This window comes from Populus alba, chromosome 3, assembly GCF_005239225.2.
Source record: "Populus alba chromosome 3, ASM523922v2, whole genome shotgun sequence".
NCBI lineage: Eukaryota > Viridiplantae > Streptophyta > Magnoliopsida > Malpighiales > Salicaceae > Populus > Populus alba.
Window position 1 is genome coordinate 13003230 of NC_133286.1, and position 21078 is coordinate 13024307.

The following is a 21078-nucleotide window of genomic DNA, read 5'->3' on the forward strand; positions in this document are numbered from 1 at the left end:
GAAGTTGTGAGCATTTTGTTAAATAAAATTCCAGGTGGTTCCTCTCTTCTGTCTACCGTTTGGATAACCACCGTAGCTCATAACAGTGACAGCTTTGAAACAACAAAAGAAATCTGCATTAATTTTGCATTTTGATGGTAGCACAACATCCCTCCTCATCGTTGGATACATGAAACCCCAAGAGAACATTACCAGCTACTTGGTGCATGCCAAAATATACTGGTGGTGACTATCCCTCTGCAAAGCAATTTATAACTGTCAAAACACGAGTTTGCGAAACATCCACTACCCCTCAATGCGAGGATCCCTTGAAAGAGGAACCCAGCAACCCCTTGACATGATTCTCGACTTGTTTCCGGATGAAAGAATAGGGCAACTTCTCAATCACCTCAGCACCAAAGGAAAATACAAGAGCTTTTCGAGCTGTCTCTAGGTCAATGCCACGTGCCTGAAAGTAGAAGAGTTGGGTTTCTTCCAGATCACTTATTGCAGCTCCATGGGAGCACTTGACATCATCTGCAATAATTTGGAGATTGGGTTTGACATTCACAGTTGCACGTGGTTCAAGGAGGAGGCTCCTTGTTAATTGTCCCGCATCTGTCTGCTGTGCATATCTGCAGAAAAGAAATATAGTTCTAAGAAAGGCATACACCAAGAAGGACCAATCAATAAGATGCTTTGCACTTGTTATATCAGCGAGCAAAATGTACAAGGTAACTGATAGAATGACATTAACTAATCAGTATTCTCTCCTGCCATTCTTTACCAACGAAACACAATGAGCATCCTTTGGAGCGCTGAATGCGAGTACAACTTAAAATTTGCACTTTCATCTTTCCAATTCCAGACACATGTGAGACCAATTGATGCATGTAAGACCAATTGACAGCAAAACACTTCCAACTTTATAAATTTTCATAACTATTTTGAACAAAAATGTCTAGGCGCTTGACAAGCTTGCAGCAACAATTTACTGAAAGAAGCTCCATAAAATTACTGTATTTGAGTTATCATTGCATTAAAATTAGGTGCAATCATGTGAAACAGTCATCATGATAGGCATTATAATTATTTACCTAGAATTCAAATCAATAAAATTTCAGGAATATCCAAAACATGAGGGCGGGAATAGTAATGAGGCATCAGAAAGATAAAGATTAACAAACAATGAAGGAAAAAAATATAAATGTTGCAACAAAAACCACATATGATGGGACACAACAGCCTTACCTGTTAACCTTTACATTCCCATCAAAGACAGCTTGTCCTTGTGAATGAGCAACAATACACTTGTGAAGTTGCTGAGAATAACCTCTTGGATGGTCCAAGACTAGCCTACTGTGTAAATCTTGTGTTTGATCACCAACAGACAAGTGGAAAGTTGATAGCTCTGTTGCTGTATCTGGGCCCAATTGTTGAACATGGAGATTGTGCCTACTCAATTTCCCGCCAGTGCTTACCTCTACAAGCTCATAGGAACTAGCTGCTTCCTGCAAATGATCCACTTAAAGTCAAATTTATTGTACCTGGGTAAATTCATCACCTGAAGATAAAGTCAAATTCATTGTTGCTGGATAAATTCATCACCCGAAAATCATTGAATAGGCCTGAGAATTAATCTGAGGTAAGTATAACAATCCAGGTAAGATTTAATCTGAAAATCAAATATTTGTATGAATAAGAGGAAGATTTAAGACATTCCCACGTCTCATTCCAAAAGCACCATGTGAGAAACAAAACACAGAACCTGGGACATTAAAACCAAAATTAACATTTCCTGAAGAAATACACTTTAAATAACCTGCTACCTTCATATTCCCTTTAACTAAGTGAGTTTCTAAGGTAAAGATATAAGACTCAAAGACAAATTTAACCACTCTACAAGACAAGCCCTCTATTTTGAAATCCATAACTATATTCTCACCCTAAACCTCAATGGCTTCACATAAACACAAAAGAGAAGATTCCCATGAAACCAGCAATATTTCTACACGTACCATAGTTTTCAAAGGCCAACAGTATTCTCAGGTAATCCTAAACACTTTAAAGCAAACTCCATCCAGCAGATTAAGATAATGCTCAAGGTTATCAGCAAGAAACAACCTAGAAAAGCTCAAGGTTGATCCAATTTTGGTCTTGAAAACAACACAGATCAGCTCCAACTAACCTAATATTCACCCTTCAGATTCATTCCATGCTTTCTTTGTTGATTGATACCAGATGACTCCACATAATTATTAGCCTAAAAAGTCAAGTAGAGCGAGATTATGTTACGTGTATATCTAATGCATGTATAAAATACAGGCCACTGAGAATCCAAATTTGCATTTAGAGAACTGGATCTACTAAGCCCATCAACTCTGCAATAGATATAACAATAGGATCCATGCATGAGATATGACTGAGTTTTATGCTGGCTGTCAACCTACTGCAACCATCATCCTTTGCCGATGCATCAAGTCTACACAAGAAGCAGGACAATTATCCATGTCATTCAACTAGCATGCATGCAAGCAGGTCCTCGGTTTCAGTTAACATCCACAATGGACTCTACCATATATGTGCCACCACCAAAAATCATGGCATAGTTAGAGTTTACCACCACCCAAATTATGAATATTAACTAAATTAATCAAGTGAACAGAAAGAATCCAGGGAAGTAGATACCAAAGGCTTGGAAACCTCACCAGCTTTTTTGTGCCTAAGCAATCCCTCAACTAATGCAACAGCCAGCAGCAACTTCAAAGTAATCCCAGGCTTTTGAAAAAAAATGGCTTCCTAATTGGCATTTATCCATCTCTAAAACACCTCTCATGACAGATACTGTTGAAAAATAAAAAAAACACATTTGGCATGATCATAAAGGGAAGAATGTACCAGAACAATTTGGTGAACAAAACATTCTCCAAACTATAACATAGAAAAAAGTCGAAAAAAATAAAGGTAAACAACCACTCCAACCTGATTGGATATCATGAAAAAAAGTAGGCACTCCTAATAACACACAAAGCACACTCTACATGGATGCAAGAGCATTTTCCCATCCCACAGCAACTGCCTCGAAGATAAGTGAAGAAAATTATAATAATTGGAATCATTTTAGTAAGAGATAAAAAACTTAAGCATGTTAGTATGAAGCACAAAAACGATGGATGCTTTCCTCAGGAAGGAATAGAAATAATCAACGCAAAAACCTCAGACCAAGATCTGCCCTCACTCATCATTGATGTGTAACATGAACTCAAGTCACTTCTTGTGTGGTTAGAGTTGAGAGGATGGGTGAGGAGGAGCTTATCAGATGACCAGAGCAACCAAATGTTTTTGGTAAAGACTAACTTAGGGAAGAATCTCTATTGAGATGATCAGATTTCCCATACCAACACAAAACTGTCTCTAGATTAAAAATGCTCATTGAAGTCAAAATTAGTTCAACATAATACATATACACAATCTCTCTCACAACATCATCTGTTAGCAAGAGACATCATTACTTAGCCAACTTCTCCTCAAAGGCATACCTGTCTCCCATCACCCCTTGTCTCCTTGTATATTATTGAAAGAACAGTTTCTCTCAAAACAGTCTTCATTCTAAATCCTATCCCACAGCAGAACGAACAAATCGCAAGAAAGGAATTGTGAATTTTGTCTTTGGAACAACAATGATGACCTCCATATAAAGAAAACTGCTGCTTCATCTCCAGAGTTAAGAATAGCCAAATACAGAATCCTTTTTGGGATCTGAAATTGAAAACCATTAATTGAATTGCAGTTTTGAAAACACTCAGCCAAAAACAAAGAAGTGTATAGCCAACTTCCATTACTCCATATGAAACTTCACTTCAGTATGTCAAAGTTTTCATTATATAGAATCTTGAATCATTCAAAAAGTGTTAAAACATCAGAATTGGTAACGAAATAATAGATGGCTTCTAACAATTCCACTAGCAAGAATTACATGATTATTTGATTAATGAGATTCTTATTTTACTTGGTGTTCCATAAAAACCTTTCTTTAACTCAGCAGCATATGCAAGTTCAATTGTGTCGAAACATGAAACTAATTATACAGCAATTTGACCTGTTTACACGCGAATTGAGCCCATTTTCATATCCTCCCAACATGATTATATTCTTCACATGCTATGTTTAGCTAGCTACTAAACAAGAAAAGAAAAGAAAGAAAGCAAAAAATATGTAAGCAAAAAAGAAAGAAAGAAAGAAAGAAAAACCAAACGAAATCACCTGTCGCACTGCAGTCCACTTTATATGAGCAGAATTTAAGGACTGACTCTGCACATAAGAATGCCGAACCTTTGCTCCTTTGCCAATCACCACTTCTAGAACAGGATTCGCCCAATAACGCTTATCATCATTTCCTTCTTTACTCACAAACTCCTCAATTATCCCAACCTCCCCTCCCTCCTCCACCACTACAAACACCCTTGGATTCGAAACTGGCAACTTTTTAGACCCCTCCTCTCCTCCCTCGACTGAAACATACTTAAAATGGATTGGATTCTCCACCTTTACACCAGCAGGAACATAAACCACAGTCATAACAGGAGTTCCTAATCCATTGATTGACCAAAAAAAATCACCCCATTCAAAATTACCTACAAACTCCAATACTCTTTTGGCAATTCTATCTCTAGAATCACTCAACAAACCACCTACATAAACCCCATCAGGTAAAGTAGACACCTTTGACATAGAATTTAACACAAACCCATCAGCAATAACAACATTAGGCAAGAGGGTATCCCCATTAATGCTTGGTAAATAATCTAATTGTGGTGGTTTGGTGATTGGAACGATTTGTGAGTGCCTGATGAATGAAGTATCGGTGAACCTAAAGGGCTCATCTTTACGAGAAGGCCAGGAAGTAGAGAGAAGAGATTCAGAGGAGGAATCTCTGAGTTTTTGAAGAGAGACAGAAGGAGAAAGGGAATCTTCAAGAGTCTCGGCTAATTGAAGAACAAAAGGGTCAGAGAAACTTGCTTGTGTTTTTGGGGTTGTGGAAAGTGAAAAACTTTTGGGCTTCTGTTTCTGTTTGTGCTTGATTTTGGGTTTAATTGTAAGGGGTGTGTGAATTTGGGGAGTGAAAGCTGAAACAGACATGACGATGACGATGACGATGACGATGACGATGACGATGACGATGCTTCAAATAACAGACTAGATGTTCAAACAAAGACACACAACACAAGTGACAAAGCTGTTGAAACTAAAGGATTTTCACTAATAAAAGTACTGTCTTAGTTTTGTAGAATCTCAATCAATAATGCCTTGACTCCCAAGCCAATCACCAATATATGTCCCCTGAGAAGAGGGAGATGGTGAAACCAGAAGTTTGGGGTTATTACGTGAACTTGTGAAGCTACCAACTGGCTCTCCAAATATTCCAAATGAGTGTTTCTCAATAACACTGTCTCAAATCTTTAGTCGTATTGAGGCAAGGGAACGGAACTGAGGACAAGAAAAGGCCCAGCTCAATCTCTAACTCAACCTCAGATCCTAATAACAAGGGATCCATAAAACAAATTGCAGCTATCAACTTCGATGCATTTCTACCCTTCTGTATTTTTATTTATCTACTTTACAATCCACTTGAATGCACTCAATTTTCCTTATTTGATAGAGGCTTCATGTCATGATAGTCCATGGATATGGATCTTCCTCTCGGTCTTGATTTCATAACAAGGTGTTTCTATGCAGCTTAGGCTGGGGTTCTGATCTTAGAACTAGGCTAGAGTATGGCCCATTTCTTCATTCAAGCTAGTTAGTCTGTGGAGCTAACAGCCTCATGATGACGATATCCAAATAGCGGATGGGGGGCTACTTTTGACTGTGGCTTTCGTATTCGTCGACCATCATATCTTCTGGGTTCAAGTCATCGAGTGCGGAATCTTTGATCGCCCTTTGTCCTTTCTTCTTCAATGAAATCAACATTACGTTTGTTCAACAGTCGTTGATAACGCAAAACACGAAGCAAGACATCCAAGAAGCTCTATAACATTCTGCTATTAAATATTGCCACTTTAGGGAAGAATCGCATGTCATTTTCGATACCAAAGATTATTGTCTGTTTGAGATTTCTTAATACTCAATACATTGTTTGACCATAATGGTTAGATTACATATTCTTACCCAGTTGAATCCAATTGTTAAGCTAGTTCATCGCTAGCAGAGAATATACAAGTCTTGGTCAATATTCTCATATGAAACAAAATCTTTGAATTCTCTACCAATTACTATTAAATAATCCTGTTAGGTCTGTGATGAGGTTGCTTTTAAAGTACTGTTTATTTAATAACATATTAAAATAATATTTTTTTTTTTGTTTTTTAAAATTTTTTATTTTAACATCAGTATTTAAAAATAATAATTAAATCTCGATAAAAACACAGTCCGAGTCGCCACTTTACTGTCCTAACATGTCCCGTACATGAACTCATAGCTGTAGCTTGATTCATAGGCCAAGGTTTCTTTATAGAACTATGAATGATGATTAGGGGGACATTGTTGATTAACATAATATTATTGTAAAGAGAGGGGAGAGGGCAAATGCAAGCCTCCATTGTCCTATTTCCAAGTTGCCAAATAGGGTTCGGAGGCTGGACCTTTTTATCCTTTTTAACATTTTCCAAAAGACGAAATTATTACAGTGCATGATCATAGATAGATCATAGATGCAGCCAAAATGACTCACAGGTCACAAGTCTCTCTCTCTCTCTCTGCACAATAATTTGTTGGATGCAGCCAAAATCATGGGTAGGAGCTTTTCCTTTATGATTATCACAAAGATCCAATCTCCAAAATGCAATCTCACCCACTGATGTGGGAAAGCTACCTGTCCCATCTCTCTCTTGCTCTCTCCGTCTCTCATATGTGGTCCTGGTGGTGGGCCGGGAAAGGAACATCTGTGCGCAGGGACGGAGGGAGGGGGGCTGGCAGCCCTTATAAATATTTATAATTTTAATAAAAATAACTGAAATTTTTTCTTGATCCCTCTAATTTATAATTTGACCCTCCTAATTTTTTTTTTTGCTCTGCCCCTGTCTGTGCGACCCATTTTATAACAATGGCGACGGGCGTGAACTTCTTCCGGCAACTGTAAAATGCTTTGATATTCATTCGAGTTTACATTGAAGTTCTAATATTGGGGTTCAAAAAATTGCCAATTCCAGGGCCTGACTGTCACTAATGGTCTATACCTTCCAAAGATTTTGATAAATTATCTTGTTCTAAGAAATTATTTAGAAAATGCGGTCGAAAATATTTCTATACAAAATTCAATTTTGTTTTGGTTAAAATTTAATATAATTTTTATATTTTGGATTCGTTTTGATGTGTTAATGTCAAAAATAATTTTTTAAAAATAAAAAAATATTATTAACATATATTTTGGTACGAAAAATTATTTAAAAAGCAACAGCTACCATATTACCAAATACATTTTAAGTTGTATATTAGACCTAAAAGAATTTATTATAAAAAAATATTCAAATATTTAAAACATAATTTTAACGGTAAAAAAAAAAATCAAATCTTAGTCTTTTAAAAACCAAGTTTTAATTATAAAAAACCTCTAATAAATTTACTGCAGGTGCATTAAAAAAACATATATAAAAAAATACAACGTTAGCTTATGCATTTTCATGGGGAATTCTTTGGAAATATCATCAAACTTGGCTCTGCCAATCAACTTTGAAGCCTCCCGCCGTGAACTCCCTAGACCCTTGCTTAACTTGGATTACAAATCCAACCATGATTTAACCTAACATAACCGATTAATTTAACAGGTTAAAAGATAAAATAGAAAACTAGTCAAAAAAGTTTTTCTAGCTAAAAAAATTTTCAATATAATATTTTTTTTTTAAAAAATTAAAACAATAATATATTAGATTAATCTATATTAACCTATCAAACCTACACTTAAAAACTAGCTATTGGAATCAATACCACAATATTTGTCCCTTCACTCTCCCATTCCAAAAATAAAACAGCCATCAAACTTTTTTTTTTTTTTTTTCAGCCGACTCCCAACAGCAAAAAATAAACAACACCCACAGACCCAGCAGTCGATTCCTTCACCATTAGCCGTAGAGGTGTCCTGTGCAACATGTCCTCACCGGAGATCCAGTGACTGAAACCACTACACAGTACCGTGACCTAAACAAGCTCTTCCCCTTTCTCACTGTTAAGACCAAATTGTGACCACCGACTAAAACCTAGCTCTAGTCTACCCTCAAGCAACCTCCAATCTAGTGGCAAGAGAAGAAGAAAATTAAAACTGACTGCTTGCGTGGTTTTTCTTTGTTTAGCAGGTAAAGATTAAGCTCACCACCAACACCGGGAGAAAAAGGGAAATAAGTTGTTCCAAATCCATCATTTTTTTGCTTCACCGGATGCGGCACGTGAATCCATGCACCGTCAGTAGCGGTGGCATGTTTTTATGGTTGCCTTGACAATATAAATAGCACACTCAGATGAATATGAGACAATAACAGGAATTGAGGGAAGAAATTCTTGCAAAGAAAAACCTAGCTAGCAAAAGCAAATATCAACAAGAAAAAAAATGGTCCAAAAAATTATAAAAGACATGCCGTACTTCTCAACCATCAGTCTCTCTTTGTCGAAAAAGGTGGTCTACACTGCCATCACCAGGAGGAGGAAGAAGAAGAGGAGTAGCTACCCCAATACTTCTCATGCCTCCCTCCCTCGACGGTGTGTAAAAAAACACCTTGCCATCCTAATTGGTCCTCCACGTGTTTAGTCGACACGCTGATACCCTTTTGTTTTCCAGCCATTGTTCTTACTATTACAACCTCTTCGGTCCAGTTCCAACTAACTGACAACTCGTAAAGATCAATTTTGAATCCCCTTATATGATTTATTTGTTCATACAATTTTGTGAATTGTTTTTGTTAGTTTTCAATTCGTGAATATATATATATTATATGTTTCCTGTTTCATACAATAAATAATATTTTTCTTATTTGTACTTCCTTCCACATGATTTTGAAGGCGATCAATGAGAGGCAATATGTACTGGTGTCCTTGTCCGCTGGGTCTTCAAAGGTCACAGACTTCCTCGACTGTTGACGACAGGGGGCGGGCCGGGGGTGCTAGCCATGGTCCAAGGCGCCAACGGACAAAGGGGCCGAAAGCACAAGACAAAGGGGATAAGGTGGTTCTCATTTTCCAGCCTCCCACCCCCCCCCCTCCCCCCCCACACACACACAAAAGAAAGAAGGAACTATGTGCCCTCTTATTTCTAATTCCATGATCGATCCTTAGCTGAACTTTTCTATGTGCATTTCATTTCACATTTGATTTTATATATTGTAAACCACCTCATCAATTGAGACTTTGGAGTCCCCTCTGTGGGTCAGTTTTCTTTTTGTATCTCACCACTTTGAGATTTCGGGGCTAATTCATTCAATTGTTCCCGTTTGGTTTTTCTTTTTAATTCGAAAAACTAATCCTGCTTGGAAAGTGGAAAAATAGTCAACTTAGATGGTTGTTGAGGTTGTGATGGTAGTTATTTTTTTAAAGTATTTTAAAAATATATTAAAATAATATTTTTAAAATTTATTTATGACATTCCGTATTAAAATAATTCAAAATCATAATAAAAATTTAATTTGAAGTAATTTTTTTAAAAAAAATTCTTTCAAATATACCTTAATATAATATGAGACGCATAGTGATTGAAAGTTTTAAATTTAATTGACAAAATGAAAGAAAATAATATAAATGACTTTTGATTTAATTTCAGTTAGCAAAAATTTGGCAAGTACTACTTACATTATGTGTATTTGCTATTGTAGTATATGATGATGCTTTTTAAAAATATTTTTTGATTAAAAATATATTAAAATAATATTTTTTTATATCAACACATTTAAATTATAAAAAAACACTTTAAAAAATTAATTCAATATTTTTTAAGATAAAAAATAATTTGAAAAGTACTTTAAAAAACAAAAACTACACCTTTAACAAAAAAATTAAAATATTTCTTCAAATTTCCAGATATTTCCAGATTAAGCTAGTTACATCTTTGAAAAAGAGGATAGAAAGAAACATTGTTGAACTCCTAGCCGAAAAAGAAAGAAAGAAAGAAGGAAAAAGGGATCCAAGAACTTGCCTTTGGATTCTCGACTTAAAAATGGCACTACTTATATAGTTTCCGTACTCCCTGGAATGTCTAAGTGGATGGAGATTGCTGCTGCTGCTGCTGCTGCTGCTGTGTCCCCTTAAATTAAAACCCTACTGCATATATAGAAGCTTCAACTCAAAGGTCACATGGAGTCAGGGTGACCAGAACATCCACATAGCTTGCAAAAACAATTTCCGACGATCAAAGAGGAGGAAAGAAATCGCGTCCTCAAATAAGCACCGGTGGCCTTTGAGAAACTCGTACGGTTACCATTAATCCATGGAATAATTAAAAAATATTTATTTTAACTATTGTATAATTAAATATAAAACAGTGTGCGGGTAAAACCTACAAGGGTTGCTTATTGCCCGATCGAGGAGTGAAACAATAACTTAAAATATTATAATTCTAAGTCTTGCGTTTAGACCCCCAAAAGGGTTTTGCTTACGGATTTTCTTTATTTCATAGCCGCATCAACTTTGTTCAAGGATTTGAAATTTATCCGATTTGCACAGTTTATATCGTTTGCTAAACCTAGCCGACACTATATATATATATATATATATATATAGGTGGAAATCCAGGCATGCAATCCATTCGTAAATCCACGAGTCAGCATATCGGCTCTCCCTGCTTGCCGCTTTCCCATATGAAAAGAAATGGATTTTCAAGGCATGTCATTTCCTCTGTAAAGTTTGGCAATAAGAACCCTAATATCCGATATATTATAAGGATTGAAGGTAATACTTTTGATTATATATCTCCTTCCATTTTCCTAATGTAAAAAGCCAGATGGCCTGGTTAGCTACTATTTTGTGTGAAATATATTTCAAGTCACCATCAAATTGATAAACACACAGGAATAAGTATAGTCAATCAAGCGGTATAAGCTTTTAAATGGTGTTGCGGTAAAATTGTACTTTTAGAAAATTTTAAATTGTTTATTTTTTTTATGTGTAGTTTTATTTTATTTTGATGTGTTGATGTCAAAAATAAATTTTAAAAAATTAAAAAATATTATATTTTAATATATTTTTAAATAAAAAACATTTTAAAAACAATATTTACATAAACAATAATGAATTCCAAGGCATAAAGTTAGACGCTACCTATCTTCCTCCAACTTGTTCATGATGTAAGACCGCTTAAACCTCAATAATTAATATATTTTCTAAATATGTATGTTATGGTAAAGAGATTTCGAAATAGAAAAAGACATCTTACGCCATGGAGTTCAATATTTACCGAGCCTTCCTGAACCCAAGGAAAAATAAATAGTAATCAAATGCTTTTTTGAATATTTTTAGTTTTATGATGGCCAAGGATTGTAGTTCTTTTACAAAATTGAATATATATTAAAAAACAAGAAAGAAGATAGAAAACCAACCTATAGATTATTACATACCGTTGTCATCCCTGTTAAGAAGGTTAAAAAAACTAAGCAAGCACTTTTAGGACACTCTTTTAGAACAAGGGACCCAGTTTGATGACTCAATCAGTTCCAAAAAGAAAAGAAAAGTGTTTTGTCTGACTCAGAATGACGTGGGAGGAGGTTGGGCGACGAAGAAAACCCAAATTCTCCCATCAATGACAGCTTGACCACTCCACAGTGGCATCCTTAAAGCGAGTTCAATGCTCTCTACTAACACCCGAAATGGGCGTAGGATTAGCAGAATCTATTGAAAGATTAGAGCTCTCATCTCCCGATAACTTGTCAAATTTGTGTTCCTGTGAATCTACAAGTGTTTTTCCTCGGCAAGAAAAGAGTGTTGACAGGAAGACAGGTTTTTTTTTTTTTTTTTTTCTACAGTTGAATCCAAGATCCCTTGCATGGACAAGTATTTTGTAACCACGTTGTTTGAATGTTATAGATTGACAATCTAGTAGTCATTTTATTTAAAAAGTTTTAATTCAGTACTAAAAAATTGATAAACTTCATTATCTTGTAGTAAGAGAACAAATCCTCAGTTATAATTATTGGAATTATTTTAAACCTGTAAATAATCTTGTAGTAAGAGGCATGTTCAACCCACCATTTCCTTAGAAGAAGAAGAAGATAATATTTTTCTAATAGTGACAATATTTTTTTTTTATTTTTTATATGTTTTAATTCATCATAAATTGATAACCACTTGAATCATTGAGTTATTAAAAGAATTAGAGCTAAAGAACAATTAAAATTAATTAAAAGTAACGGTCACGAATTATATTGGCGGGAAGGAAAAAGAACAGTAAGGTGTGAACTGAAGTTGTAAAGTAGGTCCCATCCTGTGGAATTTTGGGCACGCTCTAGACAAGCAACCTCTCCACTTTCGGTGTGCAAAAATTTGGACTTTGCTGCCCCCTCCAATCCTATATTATATAAACACATACATTACAATTCCATTGTTACTCTACCAAGCTTCGCCTTCTCTCTTCTTTAATTACACGCACACACACAAACACAAACACACCATCTACTCCTTTCTTTGGTCAATCTCTCTTTTTGAAGCCCACATAAAAAGTTTTTGAGTCCATACCATTCGAGATTTGCAGTTTTTGAGAGATTCTTGAATGGTCTTGGCTTCTGGTCATTGCAATAGGTTCCGGTTTTGGAAGTCTATAGTTTTTTTTTTCTTGTTGAATTCACTATCTAAATTTGCATTTAAGGCAAATTTCTGGCTTCTGGGTATTGGTTAAAATAAGTTTTTAGATTCATTTCAAACTATATCTTGTGACTAAATTCTGAGGGGGTTAGTGGGGGTTTAATACTTTAATCATAAGAAAGTCGAGTTTCAAAGGAAAATGATTCAGTTCTACAATGGGTACAACCTGTGGAAGTTGTGCTTGATTCTTGGTAAAAGATCTAGTGTTGATAAGAGCTTTTATTTTTGGATTTTTCAAATCTTTAATAGATACAGTCTGGGGACTTAGCAAGAAACCTTCCTTACTCTACTCTGTTTTTTTGTTTTTTTTTCTTGTGTTTCTTCTGTTCATTTCTTTTTCACTCTAGGTAGATTGAGATAATGGGAGGGGCTTCATTGCCACCGGGATTTCGTTTTCATCCAACTGATGAGGAATTGGTAGGGTATTACCTGCAAAGGAAAGTTCATGGGCTTGAGATTGAGCTTGAAGTGATCCCCGTGATCGATTTGTACAAATTCGATCCATGGGAGTTGCCAGGTAACTTTTCTTCTAGCCTATCTACTGTTATGTTTATAAGATGTAAAGAGCAAACTTGTTATCGATGATTTGTAATGCTTCGTCAAAGTTTCCTTGTTCCTATCCAAGAAATGATTGGCATGGGAATGTGAATAGTCAATGCTCCTTGGTATGAGAGAGGTAAATATGACGCATACAACGCTACTTGCCTTTTAGTTATCTTTGGGATATGGATTGGTTTTTCGTGGGCAAGTTATGACCTAAGCTCAATAAATTCATACGTTATTGCTTTAGATTTAAATTGTTATGGTTCGAAAGAAGCTTCAGTATTGCTGTCTGAAGTCTGAACACAGATATTTTTTAGTATTGGAAAAACACTTTTTTTTTTTGTTTTCTTTATGCTTGATATCTTTTTTGTTTTTTGATTAATCTGATCTCAAGAATACTTTTATCGGTGGAGCCTTCAACAACTTTTTTCTTGCAAAGTCCGGCTTGGCCGGAAACTTCCATTTTTCAGTAACAGTTTATTCAAATATGTGATTCGCAGAGAAGTCATTCCTGCCGAAACGAGATATGGAATGGTTCTTCTTCTGTCCCAGGGATCGTAAGTATCCAAATGGTTCGAGAACAAATAGAGCCACTCAAGCTGGCTACTGGAAGGCTACCGGTAAAGACCGGAAAGTTGTCTGTCAATCTGCCGTGACTGGGTATAGAAAGACTCTCGTTTTCTATCGCGGACGGGCTCCCTTAGGAGACAGGACAGACTGGGTAATGCATGAGTATCGCCTCTGCGATGATCTTTCTCAAGGATCTCCCAATTTTAAGGTAGACACATTTAAGTTCAATGCCTGTTGAACCTGTGTTTGAGTTGTTTAGAAGACTGAGAAAGCATCTGGTTACTTCATTTCTCCAGGGAGCTTTTGCTTTGTGCCGTGTTGTTAAAAAGAATGAGCAAGGTTTGAAGATGAGTGATCCACAAGGTGAGCCTAAAGCCAAAGAGGTCGGAAGTAGCTCGAGCAATGTGGATTTCACCTCTAATGTAGTCTCGAACGAGCCTTCGAACATCTCATATGGCATGTCTTCTCAAGCAAGCTACCTGTATAACAATGGGAATCAATATTCAACTCCTATTGCGTCTCCTTATCAAGTCACAACAGTGTCAGAACTTGAGCCAGCTGCTTCATTGGAAAGCAATCCTCCAAGCCATTGGATCTCACCCGAACTAATTCTTGATTCCTCAAAGGTATAGCTTGGGTGAAACGTAATTAACAGACTACATTTCTATATAATGAAGATTTTTTAATCTTTTCTATGGTTTTGTTTCAGGACTATCCACAAGTACATGAAGCTGCATCTCAATACTTTCCACAGTACGAGTATCCAAGCTCCATGAATACTTGGCAGCCAGAAACACACGGAGAATTCTCGCCGGGTTCATCATACTCGAATTTTACAGGAGAAATTGAGCATGCCGATGATCTCAGTCACATTGGGTTCATGTCACCTTACTCAGAACATGGAAACTACATGGGTTTTGGTGGGAATGATGACATGCACTATCAAGGTTATTGACCAGATCAGTTCACTAAGATATGCACGACCCTTTGAAAATAAGATCAAAGGAGAGATCATTGTAGCTCTTGTTTCAATGCAGGATCAGAGCATTGGAACCACGCTCCAATTTGCAGGCAAGCAAGTGGAAATGGGAGTTTGGGGGAATATGGCGGTCTTTGGTCGCAGGAAGACAACATGGTGATTGTGATCTAGGGGTGTACCTCGAGCAAAACAATCAAGAAGGGGGGTCTCCAAGACAACGCCTTTTAATGTTTGTTCTTGGGAGGGAAATAAAGAATAAATCCCCTTCCTATGACTTGTGTCTGGTTATGTTATCTTGTTTAGTAGCTAAATGTTATTTCAGTTCCTGTTTATTTAAGTAAGGCTGCACTCCCCCTCGGTGGTAATCACTTTTATAGATTTCACTAGGAGTTGGTTAATGTCAGTTTGAATTGTCTACTCTATGGCTTTAAGAAATAAAATAAGCTTCTTTCATGGAAGAAGCTTTGATGTTGTATAAGCACTCAAAATCTACGTTCACCCTAATCACAAACTTTTTCCGAACGCCAGTACAAGTCAATAATAATTTCCTTCTTAAATGCAAGCACATTAAGAGTAATGATGCCCATTCTGGTCAAAATTTGATGCAAATTGTGATGAACAAGCAACTCTCTCACATGTTTGATGGAAATCCTCGAGTACAGATGTTACTGTGGTAGAAACCTTTGAATTCGTCACCAAATATTTTCCGGATTCTTTACTTTTCCTTCCCCTGTTTGAAAACAAACAAACAAATTTTGTAGCAGATCTGAATGGAGCATATGTGATGATGTTAGGGTGGGGTATGATTTGGAAACTTGAGATCACTTCTGCTTCAACTTTCGTATACAACAGTTGTAGTCTTTACTCTCCATAATTTGTCAGATTGCTTGGAGCTTTTGAATGCAATATTCTCTAGAGATTTAAAGCATGCTCATGTCATAATCCAGTCCATAAAAAAATTAGCTTTAAGAAACCCATTTTTATCTTTTGGTCGGCCTTGTATATCAAGCTGGTTGATCAATCAGTGTCAAGGTTTCTCCGTATCCAAACAAATTCGTAACTCTGGACTGGACTGGACTCTAGAGAGGTCGTTTTTAGCCAGCATTAAAAGTGTTGTCTGTGTGTGCATGTCAATGTCTTAGGTAATTAGCATGCTATATTTCCATTTAAAATATTTAATAAATTTTTTTTTTATTATCTTTTTATGTATATGTGACGAGACAATCTTGATTTTATGTAAAGTGAAGTGGTCCTTAGGCTCCATAGCCATGAGAAATCACCCCATAAGGCCAATCCATCAGAGCAATATTCTTGATCAAGTTCAGCCTTCTTTTCCTCTTCTTGTTATGGTGACGAAGTAACTGATACCTCTACATCAACTTTCAAGGAGCCCTAGTAATGGTATGCGGCGACAATACTGAATCATCTTCAAGGAAGAGCTAATTAAAACCAAGTGCAGGTCTTGTTTACTGTTAAATCGCACGCAACTAAACTTTGACCAGAAACTGAACCAATTTTGCAGTCTAAGCAATCTTTAAAAGGAATAAATGCTGAAACTTGTTGACGAATATTCGTCCATTTCCCCAATACGAAGCTCTCCATCCACATTGAACTTCCATTACTTTCAGGAATCGCCAATCACTTGCGTGGAGGGGAAATCGAAGGAATATCTCCTTCCAAAGTTGCAAGATATATCATTAACTAATGATTAATGGAATTAAGATGAGCAATGAGAACTCAAAAGCAAGTGCCAATAAGCAGATGGCAAATATATGTGTATATCCATCAACGGTAGTTTAGACAGGCCCCCCTCTCACTTTAGCAAGAATCTTGACAAAGAGACTACACTAATGCAACCTTTAAGAATGCTTTCCTAAAGGGCCTATTATCCCCAAGCTCTTTACACACCACAACAACCAAAATTTATTCTCTGAAATAGATTCTGCCACTCCGCCCCTCCCAATCCTTCTTCAAGAACACCAATACTTTGCCTTTTGTTTGAGCGTGTGGTCGGCCCCTTTCCCTCACCAATCAAACACAAGATTTTGTTTTTCCTAACATTATGCTCCACTTAGGAAAACAAGTGGCAGCAGAAAAGAAGACCACCATTTAATTTAATCAAACATGATCTATACTGTAGAAGAGTAAAGCTTTGCAGAGATTGAGCACCAATTATGTAATCAAAGAACCGATTTTATGCGACTTGGAAGAGTACTCTAAAATGGTTTTTATATATATATATATATATATATATATATATATATATATATATATATATATATAGAGCCTTATACAGTATCTAGATACCTCAGTATAGACTTGCTATTTGAGGACTGCAGAAAACTTGGACTTCTTCTAGAGTTGCCCTGGAATCATCACCGAATATAGACTCCTTGCCGTCTTCTCTTTTAGCGTATGACAATCCCAGTCTGGACTTGGCTTGCCTCAAGTCACCAATTCCTGAATTGGTATCGGGTCCTGCAAACCCGCCCATGACAGGTGCTAGTGGAGGCCCGATTAGCAACCCATCAGCCCCAAACTGAGGTCCACCTCGAGCATAATCAAAGAGGGCTGCACCGCTGCCACCAACTTTGGGTAAGATGATGGGGTCAATTTTCTCAGTGTCTGTCCAATAGAAGAGAAATGCATCAAACGTGTCATAGTAATCATCTGTGCTTCTATAGCCTTCAGGGTTAAATGCACCAAACTTGAAGGACTTGTTTGTGTAGCCTATGATCACACATGGTCCCTTGAAGTCAGAGCCATCATGGAAATTTGCCGCACTAAATCCGTCAATGGTGGCTTTGTAGCAGCACCTGAGCTCCCTACCTGTTCATAATTAATTTATCAAAAATGAGATTCTGCGAGAGAGAGAGAGGGAGAGGGAGAGGGAGAGATTTTACCCCTCAAGAATGTTTTGTCAACGAGAGATGTTGAGAAGGGAAGATCAACATCGTGATACTTAGGTTGCGGTCTATCATCAGTATTTCTCTTGCCTATGTTCCAACCAAACAGGCTCTGAGGGCTTGTTTTCCTCCACACACGGCAGACTGAGTTTGAGACACAAGCCATCTGCATGGAAGTGATCGAACAACATTCTCTCCTATCCTCTAAAAAATTCAACTAAAATAAGTAACCTTATCCTTAGAACTCTTGTGCGTGGCCCAACCCGTGATGACATGTTGCTTTTGTATTGGTCTAACCATATTATCATTTTTTATAAAAAAGAAAAAAGAAAAAAAGAAACTAGAACAAGTCTGGTAAACCAGCTGGGAAGGTAAATTAGCGTGTGCAATGCACATGCTAACAGGTGGGAGGGGGAGGAGCCTGTTTAGATAACAAAAGATATAAACGTGAAAATTTTGAATTTGTCTTTTGTCCCAATCGCTAAGCAGTGGCTTTCATAACATGATATTCAAAGTTTCAAACCCTTGTGCCTTGCTCTTCATAATGATCTAACGCGTGTTTGTAATGGCGTGGTGGTTGAAAATAGACAAGTTTTTTTTTTTCCTTTTATTCTCTCTTTTCTTTCTTCCCTCCTCAAAAATCATGATGGGTTGCCAAAATTGAGAGTTACCATGTTTTTTATTTTTTTTTATTAAATTTTAATTTTTTGTATTATTTTAGATTGATTTTTTTATTTGATTTTATCCTTAACATTTGATTTGATTTCATTTAATTTTTATATTAAATTTAGTCCTTCATTCTTTTGATTGATATTTGTTTTTTTTTTTTTTTTTATCATTTTCTTATTTGAATTTCTTTTCAATTTCATCCTCTAAGCATTTTGTTTCATTTTATTTCTATGTCGAATTTTTTCATCTTTGTTTTAATTGCTATATGTTTTACATGTAATGCATTTTTCACATATTCTTTGCACATCTCTTTTTATTTTTTCCCAATCAAAATATTCATGGAATACATTCAAAATTTTAAAAACCTTAAAGTGACTCATTAAATCACCCTCATATGCTTAACAAATAAGTAATTTATGTAAAGAACTAGCAGGAATACAAAGTCTATTCTCTTTAAAAAAATAATCATCCATCATATAAAATTTTTAAAAACCGAATGTCCACATGCTTTGTAAGTTTCAACAAAATCAGAATCATTGGTATACAATTTCTTCACAGCTCAAAGCATAGCAATTCTAGTTTTTTTTCATAGTGTTTAAAAGAACATACTGCGTGAAGTGCATCAACCATTATGTTTTTCTTGTTTTGTTTATACTTGATTATGTAAGGAAAAGTCTCTATGAATTCAACCTATTTAGCATGTCTTTTATTCAACTTTAATATGCAATAACCTTTATACCAAAAACAACATATCTTAATTTATAGGTCGTTCTTCTATACCCTAGGTATCAAAAACCCGTATATGATCAGTTTACGAAAAATTGAACCTCGAATTGAAAACTCAAGCAAATAATATCAAAATAAAACCTCAATTTTATTTGCTGAGCGATTTTACCCCCAATAAAAGCATATGAAATTTTAATTGATTATGAAGTGGTTTGCTTAGGGTTCTCTATATTTATGTTTTTACTGCATATCTAAATAGGTTTTAAATAACATTTAATCTTTCTTTTCTTTTACTTTTGTTTATGCTACTGAAATGTTTAGAGGATAATAATAAAATAAAATAACATTTTTTTTTGTGCTAAACTGCTGAAAAAACAAAAATAAAAAAATAATTTATGATACACATTGTAACTTAAGGAACACTAAAAAAACAAGCATTACTACCTTTCCGTCATGCACCACCACACCTTATCACCAATTTTATGCTTTATGTGCTTTAATAATATGATTTTTAATTAAAATAATATTTTTTAAATAATATTTTTAATATTTAAATATTTAAAACATCAAAAAATTTTTTTAAAATCAATTTAAAACACAGGTTAGAATTGCAAAAAACAAACACAAATACAAGTCCTATTATGGTCTCAAAAGCAGCCTATGCTTAATTGATATAAGGTATGTGCTTCGAAAATAATTGGCTTCCGTACATTATTACATGTGATATAATTTTTTTATATAAAAAAGTTTCAATATGACAATTTGAAACTTAATAATTTATCAATTAACGGCGTGATTTGAAAATATTTTGTGTTCATAAAACATTAAGAACACGAGTGTGTTCAAATTATAATTACAATAATGAATTAAAGGTATGTAATTCTATATATATATATATATATATATATATATATATCATTTCTCCTCAGTAACCATAAAAATTAAAAGAAAAAACTCCACAATATAAAATTTAGTAATATATAAGACTTGTGTGAGTGATACTTTGATAATCCACATTATTTTTTCAAGTTAAATAATTAAGATATTGCAAGTGTGTTTTTTTTATATATATATAAAAAAACTAATAATAACTTTGGAATTTATTTAATCTAATTAAAAAAAAAACAGACGCAATGATAGCAAACGGAAAACGCACACACGATAACATGAGAGAAAAAACTTATCAAAAAGAAAAAAGATAGGTCATTTATCTGGTTATGTTTAATGAATTTATTTTTAAATTAATTTTTAATAGAAAGCGACACATATATAAAATTTATTAAATAAAAAAAGAAAAAAAAAAACTATGCAAGGTTGTACATAATAAAAAAAATCATAAAAAATAAATATTTAATCTATATAAAAAAAAAAAATCAGATGAATCATACTAGCTTTCTTAAAAAATTAAACACGCTCAATATAATTCAAAAATAATTTATATTTAAAAAAGGCTAAAAAAATAATAAAGAAGAAGCTATTAATTAAAACATAAATCTAAATATTATTTTAAAAAAGACATAAAAAGAGGTATTAATAAAAAAATAAAAAATGTGCAAACAAAATAGAAAGAAAAAATTAGGTCAATATGGGTGATATGCCAAGCACCTGGCGCACCTAATACATGGCCTGCACTCTGAGCCTATTTTCAAGTTAATGGGAGTGGATATCATTATTCATCTTATTTTTTAACAAAAAAAAAATAGACGATGCGTCATCTGTCTTAGTAAATAATGCGTCATCTATAATTTTTAGATTCCAGCTATTATGGTGGTTGTAGAAAACAATGAGTTCTTGTTTTTTTCACTCCAAAATCTATTTTAAACTTCGTTTTTATTTACTTAAAATACCTAGAAAACACCCTTCAAACCTTGTTAA

General features: G+C 35.0%; 3 protein-coding genes across 5 annotated transcripts; 1 reads left to right on the plus strand and 2 right to left on the minus strand.

Annotated features, from left to right (window-relative positions):
* Positions 1-93: 93 nt before the first annotated feature.
* LOC118051753 (protein ABCI7, chloroplastic) lies at positions 94-5400 on the minus strand. Its single transcript, XM_035062476.2, has 3 exons — positions 4243-5400; positions 1231-1490; positions 94-614 (listed from the first exon to the last, which is right to left on the minus strand). Exons 1-3 carry the CDS (start codon positions 5116-5118, stop codon positions 293-295), a joined length of 1458 nt encoding a protein of 485 aa, XP_034918367.1. The 5' UTR covers positions 5119-5400; the 3' UTR covers positions 94-292.
* A 7366-nt stretch (positions 5401-12766) lies between these two features.
* Positions 12767-15383, plus strand: LOC118051752 (NAC domain-containing protein 71). 3 transcript variants are annotated; one of them, XM_035062473.2, is made up of 6 exons: positions 12767-13001; positions 13158-13327; positions 13854-14131; positions 14220-14549; positions 14633-14870; positions 14961-15383. In XM_035062473.2, exons 2-6 carry the CDS (start codon positions 13171-13173, stop codon positions 15071-15073), a joined length of 1116 nt encoding a protein of 371 aa, XP_034918364.1. In that variant the 5' UTR covers positions 12767-13001; positions 13158-13170; the 3' UTR covers positions 15074-15383. The 3 variants fall into 3 exon arrangements, with proteins under 3 accessions (XP_034918364.1, XP_034918365.1, XP_034918366.1); XM_035062474.2 differs by having other exon boundaries at positions 13162-13327; XM_035062475.2 differs by lacking the exons at positions 12767-13001; positions 13158-13327 and adding an exon at positions 13358-13486.
* A 1258-nt stretch (positions 15384-16641) lies between these two features.
* On the minus strand, positions 16642-18016 carry LOC118051751 (uncharacterized). Its single transcript, XM_035062472.2, has 3 exons — positions 17806-18016; positions 17210-17731; positions 16642-16972 (listed from the first exon to the last, which is right to left on the minus strand). Exons 1-2 carry the CDS (start codon positions 17978-17980, stop codon positions 17211-17213), a joined length of 696 nt encoding a protein of 231 aa, XP_034918363.1. The 5' UTR covers positions 17981-18016; the 3' UTR covers positions 16642-16972; position 17210.
* Positions 18017-21078: the final 3062 nt, after the last annotated feature.